This window comes from Hydra vulgaris, chromosome 01 (genome assembly GCF_038396675.1).
Source record: "Hydra vulgaris chromosome 01, alternate assembly HydraT2T_AEP".
Taxonomy (NCBI): domain Eukaryota; kingdom Metazoa; phylum Cnidaria; class Hydrozoa; order Anthoathecata; family Hydridae; genus Hydra; species Hydra vulgaris.
The window spans coordinates 40438364-40455000 of record NC_088920.1 but is presented as its reverse complement, the minus strand read 5'-3'; the positions used below and the strand labels follow the sequence as shown (position 1 = coordinate 40455000).

General features: G+C 27.7%; 1 protein-coding gene across 2 annotated transcripts in view; it reads left to right on the top strand.

Annotated features, from left to right (window-relative positions):
* The window catches only part of LOC100204560 (protein ECT2), a 161803-nt gene that overhangs the window by 8953 nt on the left and 136213 nt on the right, over positions 1 to 16637 (top strand). For both annotated transcript variants that reach the window (XR_010635847.1, XM_065788154.1), the window contains exons 3-5: positions 5356 to 5739; positions 6263 to 6336; positions 8373 to 8400. Coding sequence is in view for 1 of the 2 variants with exons in the window: in XM_065788154.1 (XP_065644226.1) it covers positions 5356 to 5739; positions 6263 to 6336; positions 8373 to 8400 (486 nt within the window). In the remaining variant the exon portion in view is untranslated. The remainder of the gene's footprint in view (positions 1 to 5355; positions 5740 to 6262; positions 6337 to 8372; positions 8401 to 16637) is intronic.

Genomic DNA, 16637 nt, shown 5'->3' with positions numbered 1-16637 from the left:
GGTGAAGAAATATAAGCACACTGGTACAGCTGAAAGGTCTGTTGGATCTGGGAGAAAGCCTAAAACATCAAAAAGGAAGATCTTAATGCCGTCAAAAAAGGTAGTAAAATCACATGTTCTGTGATAAAGCTAGAATTGAACCTTACTAATATCTCAAAATGGACAATATCTTGTCAAATAAAAGCATCATGGAAGTTTTTTGCTGGAAAGCAAATATAAAAACCTTTTGTTAGTGAAATCGTTCGCAAAAAAAGATTAAAGTGGTGCATTGAGCACAAAGATTGGACATGTGAGCAATGGACTAAAGTTATTAGGAGCGATGAGTCTCCTTTTGTGTTGTTCCATAATAGTCAATTTCACTGCTGGATATTAATTGGGTAAAAGTTCAACTCCCAAACATGCAAGGCAACCATTAAACGTGACACAAAAAAATTAATGTTTGGGGTTGTTTAAGTGCACACAAAGTTGGAAAGCTTTACCGGGTGGAGGGTACCATGGACCAGCATTTGTAGCTCAAAATCTTAGTTTATAAAATTGGATCAAGAATAGAAGAACTTTTTCCTAATAATGACTACATCTTTCAACAAGATAACGATCCCAAACATACAGCACAGTTGAATAAAAGAAATCTGGAATCAAAATTGATACCAGTTATGTCTTGGCCAGCACAGTCTCCTGATTTAAATCCAATAGAAAATCTTTGGTCTATATTGAATAGAAAATTGTAACATTGTCTGGCAACAAATGAAAATGAACTGTTCCATATTCTTCTTGATGGTTGGAATGTTTTACCAAATGACTTATTAAAAAGACTTGTAGATAGTATGCCTTCTAGATGCGCAGAAGTAGTCTTAAGAAACAAAGGATGGCCAATTAAGTACTAATATAGCTACTTGAAAAATACTTTACAAATCCTATTTTCTTTTCATTACAATAATATTATAGACATTTTTTTAAAAATTGTCCTGAATTACTTTTATTAAATGAGTTTAAGACATTTTTTTATCAAAAAATTGAGTGTGGCTTTTTTTTTGCACCCCACTGTATGTATATATATATATATATATATATATATATATATATATATATATATATATATATATATATATATATATATATATATATATATATATATATATATATATATATATATATATATATATATATATATATATATATATATATGGTAACAAATAAATGCATTTAAAAATTTTTTTTTATTCTTTCTTATGCTCTCAACTTTTTATTTGGTTCCATTTTAACGAAAAAATTATATTTAGAAATTTTTGATGCAATATGTTAATGTTTAGGGTTGCTCAGTAAGTTTTTTAATTTTGCATGATTGCTCGAACACACAATTTTTCATATTTCTCATCACTTATCACATCTATTCTACTAATTGTGTTGAGAATATTATCAATATTTTATCATTTCCTAATCTTATGAGTCATTATGGATAATACACTTTGTTATTTTTTTAGAAAATTAATAAGTTTAAAATAATATAAGTGACTGGAATTCACAAAACCCACTGTAATACTTCATCATCCACTTAAGTTGCGGTAGTGGTGTCGTGGTAGGGCGCTCGTTTTATAAGCGAGAGGTTCTGATTTTGATCCCCACCACGTCCCTGGTAGGACCGCGCTCAACTTGTTACTCCACCCAGCGGCCTTGTTCATGAAAGTAATTGCATCATCCTGTAATTCCAAATGAGTTCATTGTCTTGAATGATAATACATTTTAAAAACGCATAATTTGATAAATATATTGTGAGATTTATAATGGAGGCTAGAAGTCAAAATGAAGTAGGGTGTGTTGGTCAAACTACAGCTATGATCACAGGACAAAAGTTGCCATCTAAAAGGCAAGTTTTGCAAACTTATTTTTTCTTTAAAAATAACAATGTAAGAGAAAGTGTAAGCCTTGTGACAGATCTGGTTCTAGACTTTTGGCAAAGAGCTTGAGTTCTGACAAAGCAACGTTATCAAGTTATAACACATGTTGAAAAACTTGTTGAGAAATACGGAAAGCTGAAAAAGAATAAAGGCCGGAAAACAGAAACTCAGCAAAAATATAAAGAAACTTTTTTCAAGAAATCGAAGAACTATTTGATATTGCTCATAAAGATACTTTAAAATTAATCATAATAGAAGACAAGCAATTTTTATACTACAAAGAAAAGGAAAAAAAGACTACATGAGTTCAGTTGATTGTGAATTGTTCAAACAAGAAAAGTGTATTTTAGACAGAAAAAAAGCAAATGAAGAAAGAGAAACAAAAGAGCTAAATAGAAAAAAAAAAAAACGTGTTCAACAGTCACAGACCCAGTTTTGACAGAATTAGACTCCTCTCAGGGTACTGATAATGAAGTAGATGATTTTGTTCCAAAAAAACTGAAAAAGAGGGAAGAAAAAAATAAAAAGATTACTCCAGCATTTTGTTCAGCTCTTGATCGTTTAAAAATTCTGAATTGTTCTGGTTCCTTGGTTTTGCCTACAATTTGTCAAGTGTTAGGTGCCAATATTGAACATGTTTTAACATCACATGAATCTCTTCGATGTGCACGTATTGAAAATCGTAAAGAAGTTGCAAAAAGAATCATTTTAAAATTCAAGCCACAAGTTCCATTAACTGTTCTTTAAGACAGAAAATTGTTAACTGATTTGAGCAGCAGGGATGAAGTGGAATGACTGCCTATATTAGTGACAGTATATGATGTAGAAAACTGTTGTCAGTCCCAAAACTGGATAGATGCACAGGTGAACAAATGAGTTATGCAACAGAACAAGCTTTAAAAGATTGGAACATTTCATATGATAAAATTGTGGCACTCTGTTTTGATACTACTTCAAGCAACACAGGTATACATTCAGGTGCTTGTACTTTGCTGGAAAAATTTATTGGAAAGTCTTTATTATACATGAATCTTGGCTCTTAACTGATGCAGATCTCAAAATGTATGGTTCGCTTGTACCATCAGCAATAGAATTTGCTGTAAATATGCTGCTAGGAACAAAACAACCTCGTGTTGATTACAAAGAATTTTTGCAACTGTCAATAAATTTTTCAAACTCCTCCAGGTTAAAGGTGAATAACCTTTTGTACTCCTGGTGTTATGCACCAAGCACGATGGATGGTAAAAGCACTCTACTCTATTAAAATATACTTGTTTTGACATCAATTTCATTTAACAAAGAATGAAGAGAAGAATCTTCTATAATTTTCAATTTTTTCAATTTTGATTTACATGGAACACTGGTTTTGGGCTCCCATCTCTTCATCTGCTTCTGACCTGACACTGGTTAAGAAGTTGGATAATTTCAAAATATTTGACAAAGAATTTGCTGAATTTGCCATAAATCCGATTGCAGGACATTTGTGGTATTTAACTGAAGAAGTTGTGAGTCTATCTTTTTTTAGCAATGCTGTTGATAACCAAGCTTAAGAAAAATGTTGATTGCACTTGAAAAGCCTGTTTAAAAAAAACAGGTAAAAAGGCTTGAAGGTAAAGGGATACAATTGTAAAAATGAACTTAGATGACTTTGTAACAAATAGATCAAAATTTGTATTTGAAGTGCTTGGAATAAATTGGACATTTATGAAGGATTTTATACCAGGAAGCATAAAAAATTGTTAATTCTATGAAAGTTGTGAATCACACAGCTGAAAGAGGGGTGAAACTTGTTTCAGATTACATAAAAATTGTGACAAAAGATGAAACTCAATTGCAATATGTTTTACAAACTGTGGCAGAACATCAGTGTTTAATTCCAGATTTGCAAAAGTCCACAATTGTGAAGGCATTTGTGAAATCATAAGAACAAGTAGCAAGTGAAAACAAGTGAACAATTCGTATCAAAATCTGATTAAAATAAACATTAAATTTGAATAAAAATATTAAAACTTTGCATCCAAAAAAAAATTAAAATATGTTGTTTTTTTTTCCTGTTGACCCTAAAATTTGATAATATCAAGTTGAGCAACCCCTAGATATCAAAATATCATAATAATTTTTTCCACAGCTTATTTTTTAGCTAAAAAGAAAACAATAAAGGGTTGAGAGTCTAATTTTGAAAACTTTTTTTTTTGTCATCCTTTTTGAATCTACTTTATGTGGTGAAACAGTACAATTAGCTTACAGAAACAGAGACAGGAAACAGTACAATTAGCATACAAAAACAGAGACAGGAAACAGTACAATTAACTTAAATTTATATGCAGTAATTAGCGGCTATCATCTAATAAAGACACTGTTAAATTTTTTGCTTTGTTAAAATAATATCATAACGTATGAATAAATCTGTGGTGCAAAATTTGGTGCTAAAATAATGAAATTAGTTTTTTCATAAAGAATAATGTTTGCTAAAAATCCAATCTATTTTTGTTTGAAAAACAATGCATAGAAACATTTAGTTTTGACTTTATTTAAAGATGCGATTTTTGTGTAATATAAGCATGCTCAAATTACCCAGTTTTTCATTGAAATTACATAGTTAAAAGTCCTAAAATAGCAGTGGCTTTAATTGCTTTTTGAATAAAAACAAAACATAGTAAACAATTTTAATATTTTAACAATACTAAATATTTTTCTGTAATTTAAATTCAAAAAATTTAAATTTTTATCGTTCAATGGTTTGAGTTAATAAAAATGAAAAAACTAATTTTTTTTTTTTTTTTTTGCGAGAAACTAGCGTTGTTTCAACAAAAAGTGACTTAAAATTTGATCTTTTAATGATAAATTTTTTAAATAATATATATATATATATATATATATATATATATATATATATATATATATATATATATATATATATAATTTAATATATATATATATATATATATATAAACGCCAATATTTCGAATATTGGCGTTTTTTTCACGAAAAAACAATATTTGTCATTAAAAATGTAAAAAAAAATGGTGCTTCATTTTTAATTTAAGCGGTGCCCGAATCGGCACCCAAACACTTTGATATTTTAATAATATTATAATATTGTTATAAGGACCTAAAGGATGTTTATTTTTTTTCAAGACTATCTTTGATAATCATAAGATAATCAAATAAATGAATTATTAGGCAAGATATGTTTTTGGGTGATAGTAGGAAAGCTTATTTTTAAATACAAATTTTTTTAGTATGTAGACTATCATTTTAGTTGGATTAGAATTTAAAAAAAAAGAAAAGAAATATATAGTTTTAATTTAAAAAGGTATTGTGCCAAAATGGCTGGACTTTAATCTCTTGCGATTATTTTGTAAATGCTTTTTAAAGAAATTACATAAAGTTCATTTTTTTTTAGTTATTTTTTATATGTTGTGTTCAGTCTTTACCTCTTTACAATTACATTTTATAGCATTTTAGTCCCGAGTACACTGTAGCTGATTCAAAAGAATCTTTGATCAATCTTTCAGAAGATAAACAAAAGTATTTTTTTATTTGTGCTTCTTTTTCTGGTGATGAATTCAAATACCTTAGAAAACAAATGTGTCGTATTTGTGGACCACCATTTCTTATTTATCTATACAATAAAAAAAGATCCATTCCAAATACAACAAGACCACTTTTTAATGGCTCTATGTTTGGTGTGGCTGTTTGTTTTACTGGATTTGCTGTAAAGCGGGAATCAGTGAGTCATCTTGCAGATCTTGTTCATTACATGGGTGGAAGTGTTCGCAGAGATTTTAGTGGAAAAGTAACTCATGTTATTGCAAACTTAGCTCAGGGTCAAAAATACAAGGTATATTTGTTGTTTAAATTATTTATTTTTATATTTGTTATTTGTTGTATGTATATTTAATGTTTATAAAATTTCTGTTTTTGTCGTTTTACAAATTGTTTTTTTGTTTTTTTAGTAATAATGCTTACAAAAGGTATTTTTTATGCAATTGATTATGTCTTGACCAATTAAACTAGTCGATTATTTTTATACAATTGTTTATGTCTTGACCAATTAAACAAGTTGACTATTTTTAAAACGCATTAAATAAACTTATTTCTAAAAAGTTAATAGCAATAAAAAAACAACTGTTTGCTTGTTTAAAAGTTGATAGATGCTCAAAAAGTTACTCCATTGAGGTACTTGCTTAGCCTACCATGTACATTTTGAACAATTTTTTGGCTTTTTTGCTAATTTACTCTAAGCAAGACATGCATATACAATTTGTGCAGGCATATACAAAATAGTGTAGGAGTTGGAAGTTGCAATGGCAATATTTGAATTATTATTATGTTTTTTAAAAATCTGGTTATTTTTTATCCAGGCTGCTGTTAATTTGGGAAGAAGTATCATGACCGAAGATTGGATTTTAAGTTCATGGGAAAATAGAAATGATGTGTAAGTTTTTAGTTAAATAACAAGTTAAAATCTAAAATAAATAGAAAATATTATAATTTTATATCAAAACTTGAGTAAATGGTTGTATCATCAGCAAAAATAAGATTGTCTGGAAGATCTTTAACATAGATTACCAAATACATGATATTGACAAATGAACCTTGCAGTAATCCAAATATTACTTGAAATATAGAAAAGATGTGCATTGTGTAGGCTAAATAAGGAGCCCTTTATAAAAACTTTCAATTGATTATTAGAATGAAGCAAATGCATAGCTTATTGCTTAAGGTGCCAAGTGTTATCTGTTTAATAGTCATGTTCTTTCTAATAATTTTCTATTCATTTAAAGTTCTTTCTAATATTTTAAATCATTAATATAGTGTCTTAAAAATTTAGTGTAAAAAACCACCTGGTTGTTTCTATCTATCAAAAACTATTTAGTTGTTTTTATCTATCAAAAACCACCTAGTTGTTTCTATCTATTTTATCTATTGTTTACAAATAATCATATTGTTTGAAGTAATTTTTTACCAAAAAAAAATTCGCCAAACCTACTAATTTATTAATTAAACTTACTAATTTTTGTACAAGTAAAATTTAAATTAGTGTTAAAACAGTCTAAATTTCATTAGTTTAAAATTATCTCTGGATCTCAGATTGTTCTTCTTGCAGTCTTAAAGAATCTTCTAATTTGAATTTAATAGTCACATGCTTGCTCTGGGTGAATTGCATTATCAGATCACTTATTTGTTGTGAAATCAGGTTTAAAATTCTGTATTTACATATGAAACTAGGTTTGAAATCCTGTGACTAATTTTTTACATGTTTAACATTGTTTTACTCAATCACCTTTCTCTTTAATTTTTCTTGTTTTTTTGACAACTGCAGTTGTTATTTCACTTAACCACCTTTTTGTTCACATCTTTGTTTTTTATTGTTTTAAGACTGCAGTTGTCTGAGTAACAACTATTAGGGTTATGAGTTTTTGATAACCAGTTCCCTGTAAAGAAAATAGATGAATTTTGGTTTGAAAGAAACTAAAAAGTCATTGATTTAATTTATGTTTTGAAAAAGGTCACCCAGTATGACCCAGTGATTACAAGTTGGGTCCATATATTAATGATATTGTTTTTCTCTAAAAGTATATCACCTGGGTCTCAAAAGAACCAGAAGTTCATAATGCTTAAAAAAATATTAAAAAAGTTAAAGTTAAAATAAAATTTGATTTCTTTAATGTTATACCCAAAAAGCAATATTTTAACTAAAAGTTTTTATAATAAAAGTATTTTTTCTATTTATTTAGTTATTTTTATTTATATTGTGCAGTAGATCTACACTTTTTATATCATATCATCAAAAAAATATTAGTGTTTTACAAATTTGGGTATGGTTGGGTTTTGGCTATTTGTAGTGAATCCTTTTTTACTGCAGTATGGAATAGACATAAGTCGCGGGGTAAAGCATAAGTGGTGATGATGTTTGTCTGACGGGATAAACTAGTTATTAGTGCTGATCCTCATAGAAACACCAGTAATAATACGCGACTCTGAGGAAATATTTATTACTTAATCACTACACAAATTATGTTTACACATTAGTATTAATGTTTTTTTTCCATTCTGAAGCCTTTCATTCTTGTATGCATACTTTTTATTTTTGTAATCAATTTTTTTTATTTTTTTACTTTTTTTACTTTTTTGTTTGCTTGGTGACATTTTTTGTATATTTTCGTTCATATTAGTATTTATAAAACAATTTATTGTTTATTATTATTGTTAGTACTGTTTTGGTGCATTGTCTGTCTTATTCATTTTTAAATATTCCTCTATAAATCTTTAACTTTGTCCTGACAACTGTCAAAATATGCTTTGCTGAAAAACAATTCTCCTTTATTCTAATGTACTTCATTTCTTCCCTAAGGCTTTCACTGCTCGTGTGTGACCATTCGGCGAATTTTATATGCCAAAGTTTTTAAATAATAAAATCTTTTATTAGTTTAAAACCTTTTTTATGTTTTTTTTATATTTTTTGTATAGATCATTCAAAGCCACAGAAGAAAGTTTTGTAAGTACTTATGGTAACTTTCAATAACGTTGTAAATTTGAAGTCAGCTCTAAACCATTTTAAAACCTTTCATTAATTCTCATAAGCAGCATTGTTAAATTTTTATTTAGATAGATGGCCAATTTCACTTTTAAATAAAGAAAAATTTTTTAATTAAAAAGTTTAATATAAAAGCAATATACTAATTTGTAATTATAATATAGTAATTTTAATCTGCAATTTTACTTTTTTGTTAACAATGACTTGGAGTGGATAGAAATACCCTCAAAACAGTAACATGGCAAAACTGTTGTCAAAAATGTTTTTATTTGTAAAAAAGGAATTATGATTTCTAGTTTTAAAAAATACCACTTTGCCTGCAAATACATAATAAAGTTCTTTTATTTCAAAAAAATCAAAGAAAAAGTTGTAGGAATGTTTGATTTTATATTGTCGCTGCAAAAAAAACTATATTATGACCATTTTGGCAAAAATGACATTTTTTGGCTGATAATACTCCTGAGGTGTGTAAAAAATCTCACAATATATGGAACCTAAAATAATTCATTATTTCACACTGAGTAAAATTCAAATATCTTGTAAGCAAAAAAAAATTAAAATAGGCAAAACTCAATATTATGTTTACCTAGACTCAAACAAGCCTTGATCTTATGTTCAGATTTATATATCAAATGTTTTTTTTTTGTCTTTAAAGTTCTTTCAGAAATTTGCATACTTTATTATTTATTAGAAATGTATACTTTTAAGCCATTATGATTGTGTAACTAAATATACCAGGTAATAATTATTAAACATAGGAAGTTTGAGCATTAATTAGAATGTTATAGCTTACTATGTTTAATGATTATTTCAACACAATTAACTAATTTAGAAACTTTTCTAGGCTATCATTTAGAATAATGTATGTATTTTAGGACATGAAACTCAAATATGTTTAGAGTGAACTATTGTACGTTATTTTGTTGTCATATGTTGTTACTTTCTTTTTAGGAGTAAAATATTAATATGGCAAATGTGACTCTTTCAGTGCATAATTAGATTGATCAAATGATGATAATATTTTGAACTTGACAAATCTGGTACTGAACTTGTTTCAAATGCTTATTTAAGTGTGCTGAACATCTTACAAAATTTTTTTGTAAAGAACTGTTTGATTCATTTTGGTTACTGAACATTGGTGAGAAGTGACAATATGTTATGGCAATGCTTACAGAGCTAGAACTAAAGCGAAGAAAGAAAAAAGAGCATGATAAAAAAGGAAGAAACTTATGGTGAAACTGAACATTTATATACAGCCAAGAAAATACTGCTTTTGAAATGCGTATCTGTGCACGCATGTTTCTTGGTACTCTAAGCATATCGCAGCAGACAGTAAAAACAGCAATGACTTAAAGAACTGTTATAGAAAGTGTCAAGAAAGATTTAAGATATCACCACAAAAATCAAAAAAAAAAAACCAATTGAACGGAAACAAAATTTCATTGACCATATTCAGACCTCTCGAGTTGTTGAATCTCACCATGTTGTTATGCACAGAGAAATCACACTTATTTCCTAAGGATCTTTCGATCAAAGAGATACACTCTAAATCAATAAAAGAGCATATCCTACCTTAAGGTAGAAATTTCTATATTAAGGTAGGATATGTGGTATTAGTAAAGTATAATTTTATAAATCTTAAATGTAGAAAGTTGTATGACAAATGATTATTTGTAATACAATTTTCTACCTTAGAAGGTTGAAAGTTGTACCTAACTAAGGATATGTTGCATATCTTTCCTTAAGGGTAGAAATTTCTGCTTTTTTTTGGGTGTAGATTCTTCTTAAAGTGAGAAAAATCTTGCCATTGAGGGATACAATTTCTATCAGAGAGGTTTTAATTATAGAACTCATTTGAAATTCCAACTCAAAAAGGGTCAGTATGGAACTTGTAAAAATTCCACAAACAAAAGAGAAAAGAAAAATAAAGAATTTGAAAAGAAAAATAAAAAATTTGAAAAGAATGATAAATATGTCAGTGACAAAAAACTTACTTGAACTTAAAGAATAATGAAGCAAAAACAAACAAACAGTTGACCATAACTGCAACTTTTGACTTAAAGCAAATTCTTTTATTGCCGTAAAAATCTGGAGCATTTTATTATTTCAGACACCTGTAAAATCACAACATTACTGGTACAAAAGTTAGTTCTTTAAAGCTTTATTCATATTTATGGATTAAGAATGAGTTTGTTATTTTTATTAGTTAACTAGTTATGAACTAGCCTTAGAGTAAATAATTTAAATTCATTTAATCTAAAAAGAAGCTCCAAGCGACATAACTTTATTTCTTCTGTCATCAATATGGTGTGCAAAATCAAAATAGAATAATGAGTATAATGTTCTCAGATGCATTGACTCTACTTAAATTAGATTTCTTTAAGCCTACCTATTTTGTACTAGGATATAGTCCGAGTTAAAATGATGCAGTCCATTCAATAATTGAAAAAAAGTATTGAAATAGAACAATATACACATCTGTGCAATTAAAAACAATAGAACAAGCTTTTAGAAAAAACCCCTATGTATGTAAACCCCCTACTGTAATAACTGTGTTAACTTATGATGATATAATTAATTTTAAAAATGCAAAAACATTTCTAGCATATTCAGCAGCATTACGAAACAAATTCTTTCAAATATTACATTTATCCATAACTAATGGTGCAAAGAAATCCTAACCAGAAAAAGTTGGTAGCCAGTATTGTTCAGTTAAAAGTTATAAATAAAAATCCTGATATTCTTTACCAAGTATGATTATTAAGAATAGTAGTTGTATTTTTTAAGCAAAAAACTGCCACATGGAACCAGCAGCTAAATTACACTTACAAAAGTAAAAGTATCTTGTTCTGAAAGGTATAAGTGCATTGAAAAAAATGAATCTTCTTTTCCTTGCGGCAAAGGTTATATTTCAAAATAACATCACAGTTTCTATCAAAACCTAAAGATTTGTGTCAAGGAAGGTGACGATAAATTACCAACAATATCAAATAACTAAATGAAAGTACACAATTAGCTGTTGCTAGACATTGCAAAATTACTTTTTTTCAAATGAAGCATTTGTTTCTTGTATTAATTCTGTAACTTGTTTGTAATGTATTTGTTGAGTTTGTTAGTTGTTAATGATTCCATTACTTATTGATTATTTTCAGAAAAATATCCAGTTATTTGAAATTACTCAATAAATTTTTACACTTCATTTTGCAGACTATGTAGCCTAATACAAGTCTTCCTAGGAAACTTGTGCAGTTTTTTGTCTTACATGTTGGCGCATGAATATTTTATTTTAGATTACTTGGTCATGGCCATTTGCGGCCATTAATTATAACATGCGTTGCAGAAAAAACTAAGTTTTAAAAACAAAGAAAGCAAAACTAGCAAAACAGGAAATTAAAATAAATTTAAATAGAAAAATAAAAAAGAAATTGGATAAAGCAAGGCAAAAAAAAAACAAAAAAAAACAGTTCTAAGTTGACATTAAAAAGAGAATGATTTTCCTATATTTTAATGGTTTATTTTTTTAAAGAGGAAAGGAAAAATATAAATTGCTATCTGTTTGTAAAATATATTTGTATATGTTTAATGTAACAAGTATATATTGTCCTTATATTAATACGCCTATATAATGCATAAATATACTTTTATGTATAACTTTTTTTATTATATAATTATATTTATTTCTTTATAAGTATACACACGTTTAGCTTATTTAGATGAGGCGTTTACATCATATATGTAATGTCCATGGTTCTAATCCTACATCTTCCCAATTTTTTTTTGTTTTTTTACCCTCCCTTTGGTCTACTTTGTTATTGGTGAAATATACATAAACAATTTATAATAATTATGATTAATAATTGTAACGGGTGATGCGGAAGTTATCGGACAAAATAAAAACATCAATAACTTATTTATAAATAAAAAAACAAACTACTATTATATTTTTTAAAAATAAAGCATTTATCTTTTAATAAAAATATATTATTTTTTATATGAAAAACACCACCATCTGCCTATCATATGCGACTGTAAAAAGTTTAAATCAATTTCTTGTAGTTTTAGTTTAATGCGATCAATCAAAACTTGCTCTGTTGAAACTTGCCAATCTCCCTCGTAAACCTTCTGTGCCAAATGTCCCCTAAAATTTTCAATTGGTCGTGCTTAAGACACATTTGGGGGATTGGATTCTTTATCAACGTAATAGACATATTGGTCCATCCAATTTAGAGAATCTTTAGAGTAGTGAGAACTTGCTAAATCTGGCCAAAATAAATAGTTAAAGTCTCCATGATACTTGTAAATAAATGCAAGAAATCGTTTTTCTAAACATTCATTAATATAGATTGATGAATTGATCGCTACAGCCTTGGAAGTGCGAAACAATGGCTCGGACATACCATGGTCAGATTATTAATTTTTTTGGAAATTTCTCTTTTCCTATAAAACGAACACTTTCTGGGCATGTCTTTTTGTTGTTTGTGTAGTATCCAGAATTTCCAGGCATGTTGTCCCCTGCAAAACAAAAGTATTTTTCGTCATCGATGACTAGAAGCGATTTTGTGTTATAGAGTTGGTTAACTAGTTTCCTGCTTCTTTTACCTTTATTTGTTGTTCTATAGTGTATTTTGGAGTCTTTTCACGTTTTCTATATTTAATATTCATTTTTTTTAACTGACTACCAATTGTCGATTGATTTACACCGAATTTAATACCTATTTTTCTCTGACTGACCCCTTTTCGATTGTTGACAAGTCTCGTTAATTCGGCTTTCTTTTCTCTAGTCCAGGATGTCGGACGACCAGAGTGCTTTCTATCAGAAAACGATTGAACAGTTTCAAGTCTTTTTAGGATCATATATTATACTTCGAGCAAATCCTTCCTTTTCAAAATGATTTACGATTTTTTTTTAATATTAGGTTTATTTACAAAAAACATTTTTAGTCGCTTTCGAAAGATTCTCGTTCAGCTACATTTAACCTCATTTTAAATAATTGTGTTTCAAATAATAAAGTTTATATTTTATAGAACATTTACGCCTACGTATAAAACCACAAAAACTAATTATTATGCTCAAATAATGAAATTAGGATTTGTCTAATAACTTCCGCATCACCCGTTATATCAAATAATAATAATTATTATTAATAATCATTCACTAATAACATAGTAGACCAAAAGGAAGAGGGTGGGTAGAACTAAGCGCACAAAGTCAAATGTTTAAAAACAACAGGTATCCAAAATTACAAAGCGCTAAAAAAAACTAATTAACAATAATTATTATTAATAATCGTTCACCACTAACATAGTAGATCAAAAGGGAGGGGGTGGGTAGAACTAAGTGCACATAGCCCAATGTTAAAAAGCAACATCTGAAATTACAAAGTGCTAAAAGATCGGGGATAAAAAATATACTGGAATAGAAAGGTAATATGAAACAAATATGAAAAATGTGTAGACGGCATGGCTTAGTTGAAGCTTCAAAAATATGTATATATGTGTGTGCGCCTTACTTAGAAAATACACTGAAAGGCTTAAATGGTATTAGAAATCTGAATTTGAAAGGATGTGTATCATTCAAAAACATTCAACAAAAAGATTTTTAATATACACAAAAGAAAAGATAAATGGTTATAAAGCAAATATATGACAAGCGGTATTTATAAGAAAAACAATCAAAATAAATGGATGGTCATGGGACTCAAACCATGAACACTCTATGTATGAAGTAAACACCTTTTTCAAATAAGCTAATAGTGCATATACTTAGTATCAAATAAATGTAATTATATAATAAAATTTTTTTTTGCTTTGCCTAATCCAATTTTGTTGCTGAAAATAAGAACCACACTAAAGAAACAAAAATTAAAAAAGTACACAAATTATTTTAAGTTATTAATTTTTATTTATAAAAATTTTTTACTTATTTTTTTCCTCAATGCTTGATATAATAAAACTTGCAAACTGTTCTGACCAAGTTGTCTAAAATAAAATGCTTATGTGTGGACATACAAGAGGAAAAACTGCACGGGTTTCCTGGGAAGGTTTGTAAGATGTTGGCTAGGTCAGCCCTGTATAAATTAATTATTTTGCAAACTTTTAAAGTGAATCAAAAAATTGTACAGTTATGAATCTTGCTATTAAGTTCAAAGTAAATTTTAATCAAAGATATGAAGATTTTCTCAAAATTAAAAAGTTGTATGCAGCTTTATATTTAGATTCTTGTTTTTGTAATTTAAAATTTTTAACAAAAAAAACAAACAGGAAAAATATTGTTATGCTATGAAAGAGTATCATCAGAAATTCGTTAAATGAAATATGAATATAAAATATGAATATAAAATTATCGGAAAGTTTATGTTCTTTTGAATTTTATACAAATAATTAATTTTCTGTTTTGTCAAAGATAGCAAAGATGCTCTTTTGTATAACTGCTTCATCAATGCCTTCAGATAAAGCTACTTTTAAATGCTGCAGAAATCATTATAGAGTGGCAAAATAGACTTAAACCAGATTTAGCTGAACAATGTGTTTTGTTAAACAGGAAATATTCATCTTGTTTTTTTTTTCTTTACTTTACTATTATAATTTTTATTTTTTTGATTTCCTTATTTGATTAAAATTAACTAAATACATTAATTAAATTTAAACAAAAAAAAATACACACTCTTTTTATAACAACAATGTGTATTATAAAAGTATACCACAAAAGTATACTTTGTTTTTTTTTTTACTCTGTTAAAGTTCTATTTATTTCATAGCACCTAAAAAATAAATTGTCTAGCGACATTAAATGATTATATATATATATATATTTATATATATATATATATATTTTTTAATATGTATATTTATATATATTAGGCCACTGCCTACTAGGTGTTTTTTTATTTATTCATAAAGAGTCACCCTGGCATTTGTTTATTGCAATGTTAGTAACACAAAACAATAATATTTACTTTTTTAAAAGAAATTCGGGAAATTGAATTTAATAACTTTTTAGCCATTTTGATATATTTTATAACCTATTTTTCAGTGGTCTAAAAGCCCGGTTTTCTACTTCTGGTGCCCGGGTGCAATAATAATTTTAAGGGACCACAGATATAAATATAATTTTATACTAACAGGCTTCTTGAATTTTTTCAGTTGGTTGAAAAAAAGGTTTCAAAGATAAAAAAACAGAAAAACTATCAAAAACTAAGATTAAACTAAATTTTTAATAATTACAATAATTTTATGAGTATTTTTAGTCATTTTGAATAGTTGTTAAATTAATTACAAAAAAAAGTTTTAATAGGAAGTTCATTAGTGTTTGGGGGCCCCTAAATCATGGAGCCTGTGTCCATTTCACCAACTGCCCCCCTCTCTAGAAAACTTGCCCTGGAAGTCTATGTAATTAGAAATTTAATATCAATCGAACTATACTTTGATTATTGACTACAGTAAATATTTTATTCAGCAGTTAAAGAAAAAAACAAATAAACAAAAAGTATAACTAACATACTAAACATTCATTTTATAAAATAGTCACACTTTTTTACATTTCTTTTATTCTCTCTTCGACTTTGGGTTTTAGTCAAAATGAATTTGTTTCTCTTTTCGTAACCATAAACCTGTTTAGATGCCTCTGAGGTTAATTTGACTGCTCTCTCCACAGATTGAGAATTGTTAGTCAACCTGAATATCATCAACAGAAACAAGATAATCCCAAGACTCAGCATCAAAATTTATTTTCATTATGGATTTTAGCCTAAGGTTTGGTTTAAAAGTAATGTCTTCTTTCAATGCTCTTATTTTAAGGATTTGGTTGAGGGCTTGATTTCTTTTATTCAGATTTTCATCCAGCAGCATGCAGTACAGGAAATTTTCTTGCAAACAACAATATGAATTTCCTTGTAAGTTCTTAAAAACAATGCCCTGAATCCTGCTGTCTTGAAGCTTGACTAATTGAATGGTTTTGTACAGAAGTTAACAAGCATCTTTGTATTTTTCGGAGTGCTTAATAGCAAACCACATTGCACAATAGACTTGAACAATATATTTAGTTATTACTAATAACTCAGGAGATGGTTTATCAGTCCTAACATAAACTATCATTATTCTTAAGGGTAGAGTTAGCCATCTAGCATGAAAAATTGGTCCAGGTTTTTTTGCAAGAATTTTTTTAGATATAAAACCTTTTGAGATGCCCACACAGTACT